This window comes from Cupressus sempervirens, chromosome 8 (genome assembly GCF_028749045.1).
Source record: "Cupressus sempervirens isolate cs-2001-9-10 chromosome 8, ASM2874904v1, whole genome shotgun sequence".
NCBI lineage: Eukaryota > Viridiplantae > Streptophyta > Pinopsida > Cupressales > Cupressaceae > Cupressus > Cupressus sempervirens.
The window spans coordinates 532642893-532655038 of NC_143125.1; the positions used below are offsets into that span (position 1 = coordinate 532642893).

The following is a 12146-nucleotide window of genomic DNA, read 5'->3' on the forward strand; positions in this document are numbered from 1 at the left end:
CAAAGGTTGATCTTGGATCTCTAAATCAATTGTCAAGGTTCTTATGTGATTTATACTCCAAAGATTTTGTTGAACCTGTATGTTTTTAGATTGGTTAATTGCATAATTAGAACTTTTACATATCTTTTCTTCAAAATTTGGCAATTCAAATGTTGATATCCTAGACATATGCCACTGTATAATAGGTTCTTGATTAATATTTTTTGGTCATATGAATGATGGTTGATTTGTGGTAACTTCAGATCATTGCCCACAGGTATCTTGTTATTGAATTGGAGAAAATGGCAGATTAAATGTGATTTTTGTGTTGTCTTTCCTTGGAAATGAAGTTGTCAGAGATTTTTTTTTCTCAATATGAAACCTGTATGCAGATAATGTCTAATGGGGGTTACAAAGCTGTTGCACATGCATTGGAGCGTTCCACAGTTTTTGTTTATGGTCAAGAAAAACGTAAACATATTTTTCCCAAAAAGATATACAAATATTCAGGAGATGCCAAGGTAGTCAAAGCAGGGACACTTCCAACAGAACAAACTGGCTTGATGACACTCGGACAAGTGAAACTAACAATAGAAGAATTTATGAAGTCTAGGGACATGTAGGTAATTTTGTCTTGATTTTAGTCACGGATGCTATGAGTTTTTTCTACACTAGTTATATTTTACTCGAGAATATTGTAACCATTGATTCCTCAATGCTCTTTTTAGCTGAGATTATATTAGGTACCTTACAGATCTGACATGCCAACATACAAAGACTTAAAATTATATGATCAAAATCTGTATGCTTCAGTAAAGGCCCATGGAGGACGACTCAAGGTTGCGAAATTTATGGGTGTCAAATTGAGAAGATCTGAGGTTAGTTACTGATGTACCTCTAAGAAATCAAAATTTTGTGATTAATTGTTTGACACATCTTTCTTGTATTCGCTATCTTGGTCTGTTCATGAGATCTTGACAATCTCTGCTTGTAGCGTGGGCGGTGGTCTAGTCTATCTGTTGCTGGAGAAGCTCTTCGCTCATACATATGCAGCAAGATTGCTGAAGAAATGAGCTTGGAAGCTGGTTACGATGACGATGATGTTTGGGAGGAAGCAGCTATAGATGGATATCTAAGGCTACCTACACATGCTCAAGTTTTAAAGGATGGCAGACCAGATCTTCACTATGTCTTACAAGTGAGTTTTATTTTTTAATACATTTTGTTTGCTAGAAAAGCATTCAACCTTATCTTTAATTCATTATCTGATAAGGCATAACTTATTATTATTCCTTCTTTTTAAAATATATCATATGTTTTTATAGTTTGGCTAGTATCTATTTAATAATGAATCATCAAGGTTGGAATTCATTGTGTATGTCATGTGCATGTTTGACACAGGCATGCTAGAGGTGCACCCACTTAAAAATTAATATGCCTATTTGTTTGCTGTCAAAAGTTCATTGGTGCTCATTATCAGCGTCTCATCTTTTTTATGCAATGGGCTCATTTTTATGTAGTTGAGAATGCCTTTGCTACGCAAAAAATCCATTTAAGCAGATTTAGTTTTATGAGAACTTACTCAATTTGATGGATTGCTCTCACTTGTACATTTACAACTAATTCCATACATGCTTTAATGCAGTATGAACATGAATATTGCCTTGTTTTCTTTGTATTTATGATTTAATAGAGATTTGAGAGAGCATGCAAATCTTACATCGTTAAAAATTGCTAGTATGGAAAAGGAAATCCAAACAATTCAACTTTATCGAGTCCCTTTCTTACCCAACATAAAGAGTCTTGACCAAGCTTGCTCTATTATATAAGGATAGGAAGTGCTTGAATATAAGTAGTTTTGTCTCAAACCTTGTTCACTTGTGTAGAAGAAACCATGCAATTATATAAATAAAAATTGATTCAAAAGAAAGCAAATAGAGGTGATCTTATGAGAGATTTTCTCAATAAGTGAAAGAAAGCTAACATGTCTTACAATGCAACTATATGCAAAAAGCCTCTATCAAAACAAAAAGTTCTTGTGTGAAAACAAATAGTTAAGTCTATTATAAAGAGTCAAGTTCTCCTAGCTAAAAAATAATAAGTTTCATGAATTCTTTATTTTAAAATATTATTCTGTTACAAATCACTCTTGATTATAATTATATATAGCAATAAAATTCAAGATAAAATTGTTACTGATCTTACTAACACCTACATATAAATTATGTAGGTTGGTAATTAAAAACAATAGTTCTAGGTGAATAAAAGAAACACTAAGCGGTATTCAAGAATAAACATTCCTTGACATTGATTGAGCCATGAGGATCTATAAAAGACCACTTAAGCAAACAACTAAGAACTGCATTTGAAAAGAAGCACCACAGTTGAGTGTTTTGCACAATAACCAAACCCTTGGGGACAACAACATCGTGATTTGTTGTTGGGGAAGATTATTTTATGACAACGGTGATTGAAAATGTGTCACATCAATTGCATTAGTGACACAATGGCTTCATCTTGATGTCTATTAGCATTTCAATTTTTCTTCTAAGACAAGACAAAAGGGAACAACAAATACGATAGAAGCATACTTGAAATTATCAGGGAAAGTTGCATGAGACCTAAAACTTAACACTATAAACCAATGTTACAAGACTTGGGTTCAGCTTAGCCTCAAAAAGATGATTTTTAAGTCTGACTCAAACCTAATGCTCAAACATGGCCAATACTTGGAAACTTTAGAAAACCATAAAATATATTGATTTTTACCGATTTTCAGTTTTTATTATGCACCCTTCAATAAATAAACTTTAAAGAAACTCTAAACTAAACAAATAGAATCTACTTTAACCACGTGCACAAATATACATTCATCACATAAGTGTAGGTTCTAGTTGAAGGAAACAACATTTTTGAATATGTAAACCAAAGTTCATCAGATTTCGAGAGTACTTGGAAAGCTAACAAAACTGACTCAGAAAAAAAATCCACAAATACTCAACAAAAGCGTGGCAAAAACTCTTTAACTTAGAGAGTATTGATAATTATAATTTCTCGAAGGGAAAGTTTTCAAAAATGAAAATTTAATTATAAAATGTATTAAATAGAAAATTAACATGTCAAAATGGAATAGACAACAGTTTTATGGCAAAAAGTTTGGATAATGTGGTGGGGGAAGACAATTAAGAGTTGGTCCACCAAAGACTCGGGTTATTATAATCTGGCCTATATTGAAGAGTGGTACAAAGCAAGGAGCTTTGTCATTACCATTCAATAAAAAGTCACCCTCATATTGAAGAGTGGCCTATATTGAAGAGTGGTACAAAGCAAGGAGCTTTGTCTTAGAGATTATTGATAATTATAATTTCTTGAAGGAAAAGTTTTCAAAAATGAAAATTTAATTATAAAATCTATTAAATAGAAAATTAACATGTCAAAATGGAATAGACAACAGTTTTATAGAAAAACGTTTGGATAATGTGGTGGGGGGAAGACAATTAAGAGTTGATCCACCAAAGAATGGGCCTATTATAGTCTGGCCTATATTGAAGAGTGGTACAAAGCAAGGAGCTTTGTCATTACCATTCAATAAAAAGTCACCCTCATTCTTTATAGTAGTAGTATCTTTGCATGCCATTGCAATAAATAGTTAGATTTTATATTGCGTAATGAATATACTAGAGCTTTTGATTCATTTAATAAAAAATCAACCATTCATCCATGCTTAATTTTCCTCGCATGAAGTGACCATTCCAAGTAGAACTAGATGTATTATGCATTGGGGACAGTTCTATTGCAGGTCATATAAGATAAATTTATTAATGTTCAATAAAAAACCAACAAAAGGGTCCAAGGGATCGCTTGAAACATGACCCCATGTAGATGTCTGAAGAGGCAACCTCATCCACGACACAATTAAAGATCATCACCATGGTCTTACTTAGAAATCAAAGCTTGATGTATGAAGCAACTGTCCCTGGGGAGGGAGTGTGCTTGAAGAAGCTCGTTCAACTCATCAATGTAGAGTCCAAACAAATTGGGAGATAGAGGGAAGCACTACTTCACCTCAATGGTATTTCGAATGAAGTCTGATATCACTTGATGTGTCCCAATGCAACCAACCACTGCCTCGTAGAGTCTCATAATGACAGTCAAGAGAGTCTTCGAAATATCAATGTCCCACATTCTCTAGAAAAAGGGCCATCCTATGGATAGAATCAAATGCCTTGCAGAAATCTACAAATCTGCAATAAACCTTTGAGGAGTGATGACATGCTTCCTCAATAATAGTCCTGAGAGTCAAGAAGTGGTTCATGGTTAAAAAATTTGGCCAAAAACTAGCCTTTCCTTAGGCCCAAATTTGTCTTTGATCAAGCTCTTGGGAAAAGATATCATGTAAAATTGTAGTGAATAGTTTAGAGAAAGTGTCACCACCATGATGATTTTGTAATTGGTGGGATCTAACAGTGGCCCAAACTGATGAAATCAGTTGGATGATGTAATATGACCAAGAGGGGGAAACCTGTACAAACCACCTTGTTGAGAAAGTCTATGACAAATGAGCCCAAAACCGTGATATTGTTCTTGAAGAGTTCCTCTAGGAATCCTTCCTCATCTGCAACCTTGCTCTTGTTCATGTATCTAACTGCCTTGTTGACATTGGTGAAGGTGAAATGGTCGCAGTGGGGTGAGGTCTGATAATGAAGGAATGTTGGCCAAGGATACCATAGAGGGTGAAGGTGTGGGAGATTGATGAATTGTGGTCCAAGGAAAGGGAAAGGGAGGACATGCGGGGGAAAAGGGGCGCCCGAAAGCCTTGGGGGATTCAAGGAGAGAGGTTTGAAAAGACTAGTTGCGAGATGAGATGAAATTCATGCTTCTTGTAGTGAAGGAAGTCACAGTAAGAGTCCTTTAGCTGCTCCAAGGAAGTCAAGGGAAGGATGTAGGTTGTGCGCAACTTATGGTGGAAGGATTTGCAATCATTGTACCATTGTTTCAAAGGGAAAGAGGTCCTATGAATAGGGGAGGGAGTCAAATGGGTGGTTCGATGGGGAAAGAGAGGAGGGTAACCTCCCATATAGATGCAGAGAGACTGTCAGACCATGGGGAGGTGCTCTCGTAAGGGGAGAAACAATCTAGAGGAAGGAGCCACCTAAGGTGTGTGGTGAAGAAGTCATGGTCCCCATAGTCAAAAATAAGGAGGATGTGATAAGTAGGAGTCAAAGAAAAGGATGGGGGGTTAAGAGGGCAGGGAGGGAGGAGGGGGTTAGGCGGAGGCATGAGTAGTGTGGTTGAGGAGGGCATGGTTGGCGAGGGAAGGTTGGGTTGTAGTTGAGCAACTCGTAGAGGGAATGAGAGAGGAACAAGAGGGCATAGTCAACCACGTTCACACCCCCACTGTGAGGCCAACAAGTGAACAAAGCGGTGCCAAGGAGGCTAGGAAGGTTGTTTAGGATCACCAAGTGTAAGGACTCACACAGTTGGAGAAAGTGGTGTTTTTACATTGTAAGGGGCCCGAAGGATCATGTGACGAGCTCTAAAGACCAAGGGGGGCTGGGTCTGACATAGAGGTGCATATTGGATTCGACACCTAGTCGTGTAGGGGAGTCTTCAGGTGCCTAGTCCATGTGTTGATGTAATAACCCCAACCGGTTATAACTTCGACAAACACTAAATTCTTCAACTTATTCAAAAATAAACTTCACATACACAATTTTAGAATAATGATACACAATTAAATGAACAAATCCTCTTTATTCATTGCATAAATAGTAGTGATTAAACACCCATACAATGAGATGTAAAATGTAATAGTGAACCTGGCAAAGTATCAAACTTCTCCACCAATCACAGCCTAAGATGTAATGCTATAGAAGTCCCAAAATGATGCCCAATAACAGAAGATCAAGTGTTCATTGGATGCAGATTTAACAAACCATAGAAGCAAACCAAAGTCGCTCCATATAGCAAGGCATTGAAACGTCCAACAGGGCTTATATATGCAGATTGAACTACATTGAAAGCTTATCCAAATGTACAACAATTTGACATTTTGTAGTAGGTATTTGATTGCCAAAAACATAGGACAAAAATCACGCCAATCAAAAAGGATATTAGGCATTTGTAATTGCAGATATCATTCACGCTGATCTGATGGATGGCAAAATTCAGTGAGATCAAACTCCCAAATGCAAATAAGAATTATTACAAACTTCTAGTGCAGTAGTTGTCTTTCAAGCTACAATAGGAATAGAAATAGAAGACTCCCAAATTAATTCACAAGACTCAAATTTCAAAACTATTATACCTCAGCAGTAGGTTAGAAAATAATCTGCTCCAACAATTAATCTTCTCCTTAGCCACAATCAAACAATAGGAGAAATGACCAATTGTATACCTCTGCACAATTGCCAATGCAAACTCAGAACAAAATCTCAAATTTGAATCTACAATACTTCAATTGTAGATCTAATGTAACAAATCAAAATTTAGACCCTTAGAAAAAGCCACAAAGGCATCAAAAGAAAACAAAATATCGAAGCATGCGTTTCTCAACAAATGGGCTTCTATTTATAACCTCCATATGCCCTTTTTGTTGCCAAAATGTAACTTCACTCAAGAAGCTTCACCACACAACATTAATTAGAAGCTTCCATTAGATTCTTTAACTCGACTTGGCTTAACTAATTAATAAATGTCTATTTCCAATGATAACTCAACTTTCAACTTAAGTGAAATTATAAAGTCAAATTATAACTTTATAATAAGCCATTTAATAAATTAATAATAATTTGGCCACTAAAAATATAATAACTCTCAAAATACTCATCATTTAAATATGTCGTTCGAAATAGGAATCATACCTATTATTTCTCCATGTGACCAAATCCACTTTCCAAAAATAGAAAGGGTCCATCCCAATCAACACCCAACTTACCACAAGTAGTAAGTATACAAAACTAAGCCCAAACGAAGTCCAATCTGAGCCAAACGAAGACCAACTTGTAGCTTATTGAATTGTGGAGAAGACAAGACCCTCCCAAGCCAAGCCACTGCCTCAGAAGACCCTCTATCCACAATAATTAGCCTCGAGGATCACAATAATAGGCTAATCCCTTAAACTCCAATTTTGGCAAAAAAGGGGACATTACAGTTGAAGTCACCAACAATAATGGTGTCCTCGAGCATACAAAAACTAGCAATGATGTCAAATACGTTCGTGAATGGGTCCCCTTCTGACCCATCATGTATAAAATAGTGAGAGGTGGTTGGTAGTAAGTAACACACGCTGATGAATATATCACTAAGGTGTGGGGCCAATTGATAAATGTGGACCCACATAAATCTAGCTTAACTGTTTGAGTTAATCACTAATATTGCACTTTAGATCTGATTGCTGACAAGCCATATTGTTGGAACCTATGATATCCCCGTATCTCCAACCCGTGTCCCTGTAAGCTGGAAATCGATAAAATCCAATGGTCCTAGGAAGTGTCCCATGATAATCTTGTAACATTCAAGCCGATACCGCATACCAGAAAACGACAAGAAGCAATTGTTGTAATCAAAAGATCAAATATCTCAAGAAAGTTATTGTTAGGAACTCTTTGTGTTCTCTCAAAATATCTGCAAGAACTTTATAAGCTCTCTTTTGGACCATTCCCTCAATGTTGTGCAGTGTAGGCTTTGTAGCAATGAATAACATATTAACACATTTAGCATTCCTTCAAGAAGAGATGCTGCAACATTTGAGAGTTGAGCCCTTGTTGAAGTGGCATTATCAACACCATTTGAACCTTGTATCAGCATGTTCTTTCTTGCACAGATCCGTGTACCGCTTGTGTTACCTTTGAGAAGCTTTTGTATAGAAGTGATAAGAAGGTTTTGATCATCGATCTATTAGATACATAAGCTTATGTCATAAATGGTGAAAAAGATAGGAAAATGTTCACAAATGGAGGTGCTAAAATTAGGACTCCATTAGTGGCTCTTGTGGGGGACATATGCCCCTTGTAGGCATAATGAGATTCTAGCTATCTCTGGAGAAGCTGACCAAGTATCCATACTTAACCTGATGCAAAGTGAAATTGGGTGGCACTAGGCCCCCCAAAAGTGAAGATTGATCCTTTCCGAGCTATCAAATACCTGATTTTGATTAATGCAACAAGTAATTCCTTTTGAACATAGTATTATATTGTTCCTTAGTATAATCAAGTTTATTAGCGAAAATCAAAAAATGACCATTAGATTGTCTTTCATAAATCCTTGCTAAGTGCTTATTTGAATATTGACCAAGGAAACCTAATGCTTGATTGCATCTATTTTCTTCTGTAACCTTGTGATAAACATTAACATACATGTGCTTTTCCTTCATCACCTCGATCTGTTGCCCATATATTAAACCTGTATTATATGCATCGTCCTTACGAAAAATACTTATGAATCCACTTCATTAATGTAGTCTTTGGTCTCCGACTTTTGTTTTTCCTTTGAGAAGTCATTAGGCACACTGTGGCCATTGCTGAATCCACTTCTAATGTAGTCTTTGGTCTCTGACTTTTCTTTTTCCTTTGAGAATACATTAGGCGCACTGTGGCCATTGCTGAATGGAATTTTTCTATAGTCATGCATTTGATTAGTCATACAAACATCTAGATTAATTTTCTCTGCTTGGATGTCTTCTTGGACACAAATTGCTCCATCTCCTTACTCTGCATATTGTTTCTCCTCACAAAAAGGTTACGAAGATAGCTCATATTCAGGAAATATGGCTTTGCTTTTATCAAAAATCTGATCAAGTAGGACACTTGGAAATTTTTCACAACTATTCTTCAACACATTCTCCTCATTGTGCCTTTTTTATTTCATCTCATCTTCACATGTTTGATATAATTCCTGCTCATAGCATGAACTGAAGAATATTTCACTTTCTGGATACATAAAACAAGTTGTATCATCTTCAAAATTATCAATAGGCCTGCTACCTTCATCATGATGCGTGTGCTCATCTTTCGTAGGGTTTGATAGTTCTTTCATTGTGTACATCCTTGTTTTATCTATAAGACATGACATACATTCAGAGAAGATTTCTTCATGCTGCTAATGGATTTGATTGCATAGAAAATACTACCCAAATGTTTCATCTTTCTGGAGTTGATCTAGGACTTCATCAAAACTTTGTTGAACATGCACTTATCCATTAACTCGTTTATTCCGGGTGATAGAGAAAAAAGTTGGACTGCTTTTCTCAACATAATGATATACCATGTCTAATAAGACTGTGATTTCCTCAAAACTAAGAAGATCTTCTTCCTCATATGTACTCTGACTGATATCTGTTGTTGTTCAAGTCTCATCATGGGTGGATTCTTCTTTAATTTGGTCCAAAATTTCTCTTACTTTTGAATTTGAAGCATCATTTGGTTCTTGCGCCCCTTCTATAACCTTGTCCCTATATTCATTTTCTTCTGCAATTATTTCATTTATATACACACTTGATCAAATGATACACCTTAGAGTCATAATAGGTCCCTAACTCATACAATTTATTGTGTATTTCATTGAGCAGAGGCTTAACCTTTGAAGGTATCTCCTCATAAATGTTAAACATCCTCATGAGCAATTTGACTGGAGATTCATCTTCATGTCTTTTAATATTCAGAAATTCATTGAAGGGAGATACGTAGGATTGTTCTTCCATAATGCAATTCTGATTTTTCTCTTGTATATAACACATTATCTTCTTTACTTGCATCATGAATTTTTTATAAGAACCATTGTTCAAATTCTTTCCAAGATGAAATGCTCTGTGTAGGTAGGGTTTCGTATGCTTGTCTTGCATTATTCCATAGTGTTCCAACAAACAACTTCATTACCTTGTCCTCAGTATATATCTGATTTTTCTTCTATGAATATATAGAATGCATTCAAGTGGTCAACTGCAGATTCATCCCATTCTCTATAAAGTTTAGGTACAAGCTTTGAGAACTTCGGGAACAACTTGTTAGGTTTGCAATCAAATCTTCTAAGATCCAATGGCCTGATGCCATTTGGAATAAAAGGTTTTCTTTGAAACGATTGATACATTTGAAGTAAAATTTTCCTTTCAAGTCTTCTCCCTCACTAGAGCGGCCAATTGAAATTTTATTGAATAGAGTCACCACTTCTTTCAAGGAAAATGTTGATTGCTGGGTTTTCTGGGCTCTTCCCTCCAATAGAGTATACTCCTTTTGAGTCTTCTCCCTCACTAGAGCTGCCAAATGAAATTTTATTGAATAGAGTCGCCACTTTCGAGGAAAATGTTGATTGCTTGGTCTTCTAGGCTCTTCCCTCCAGCAGAGTATACAAATATCTTTTGATTTTGATATGCTAAACTAGAATCTCTGGATACCTTCACAATATAAATTGTGAGCAACTGTAAAAACCCTCAATAGGCTATATCCTTAACAATCAACAATTTGCTTTTGCTAATCGACAGTTTGATATTTTGTCAAACATTTGGCAGACAAATTATTATCACTCAATAAATAATGCTTTAAATTCACAGCCAGCTGCTCACAATTTTAATTGATTAAGGCTTTATCAATTTGGACAAATGAACACTACTAAACAATTTAGAAGTAATTCTACAATTGATGGCAATGCTACTAATATCCAATTTAAAAATTGACTTCTGGAAATTTACAAGAAAGCAATAATGAACCTGGAAATTGACTTCTAACAGATGAAATATGGATTGCAACTCTCAAGAAATAATCCAGTTTACTCGTAGGTTTAGAAATACATGCTCCTTGCTTATAATTGCAGGTGCTCTAAAACTTGATTGCTGCCCTCCAATAATTGATTGCAGCCTTCCACAAAGTTTGAAATCGCTGTCAAATATAGGGACGATAGCCACAATACATTCCTCTTTAACTACACCAAATAGCAAACAATAACGGCGTTCCAAATCACAAATTCTCTAGCCACAATGAAATCCCTAGGTACAATACATAACAATTGGGAAGTACTATAATTTAATTAAGACAATTCTCAGAATTAATTCACAATACCTCAGCTGTGAATTACCAGGCACTTCTTAATTCCAAACCCTTATACTTCAGCAAGGGCAAAGAAATCGACAAACTCAGAAATTCTTCGTAGGCAACAAAAGAAAATAATCAATCGGATGCTTTACTCATCAAACGGGCTCATATTTATAATCTTCAAATGGCACAAAGTTTCCCAAATGAACTTCACTCAAGAAGCTTTCCACACACAACATTAAAACATAATAAAGTGCCATTATAAACTAATTTATTAATTGCTTTTGGCTCCAAAAATGACCTTTTCCATCATAACTTCAAATTTTGACATGTAAGCCCACAGTTTCTTGGTCCCATGATTTAAAAATTTGTGTCTTGGTTCCAACGAGCTATGATACTACGGTGACCAACCAACAACACTATCAAAAATAGCAACCTTCGCGTATTTAGATGAATAATAATAATAATTCACCCGTCTTGCAAAAACAACTGAAGAAGCATCAAAATCAAAATCTAACAACACCAAAGTGATTTTGATGCTGAAAGACGATGAATGAACTTTACTATAAATAGACACTCCCTCCAAGACTCTTGGAGCCTAAACCAGAAGCCCGAAATAAAAACTAAGAGCATCCTCCAACTCTTCTGACTCAACTTAGCTCACCAAAACCAACAAATTGACTTATTATAAATAGTAAGTCCCTCAAACGGAGCCAAAGCACAACATAGGCTACTAGAAAGCCTATAACCACACAACTAAGACCCTCTAATCCTACTGTTAGCTCACGAGGGTCACAATGGTGAACTAACCTAGCCAACTGCACGAACTTGTTCTAGTGTTCCAACCTAGGAGTATGATAGTCGTACAATCCGCCTCGAGCAATTTCTTTTTTTGTGGATCACAGAATTGGATCTGTATGGTTGGCAAAGGGAGTCTCAAGTGGCTGTATGATGGGAGTTACATGCAGAAGAGTTATGGAAGGGTTCGTACGGAGTTGTGAGGGACGTACGGTGAATACACTTGGAGGGTTGTACAGTGTCCTTAGCGTGGCCGTATGGGGGTGGGAAGGATGTACAGTGATAGGATTGAGTCCGTACGGTGAAGGGGAGTGGCAAAAGTTGTAGTGGGCGTATGGTATCAAG

General features: G+C 36.2%; 1 protein-coding gene across 2 annotated transcripts in view; it reads left to right on the top strand.

Moving 5' to 3' along the window:
* LOC149543538 (uncharacterized) overlaps positions 1-12146 on the top strand; it is a 225968-nt gene that overhangs the window by 184528 nt on the left and 29294 nt on the right. Inside the window, exons 8-10 of one of the 2 annotated variants that reach the window (XR_016355646.1) lie at positions 372-598; positions 793-857; positions 974-1177. Coding sequence is in view for 1 of the 2 variants with exons in the window: in XM_089798331.1 (XP_089654457.1) it covers positions 372-598; positions 734-857; positions 974-1177 (555 nt within the window). In the remaining variant the exon portion in view is untranslated. Of the gene's footprint in view, positions 1-371; positions 599-733; positions 858-973; positions 1178-12146 lie in introns of both variants that reach the window. The other variant, XM_089798331.1, reaches the window with a different exon arrangement.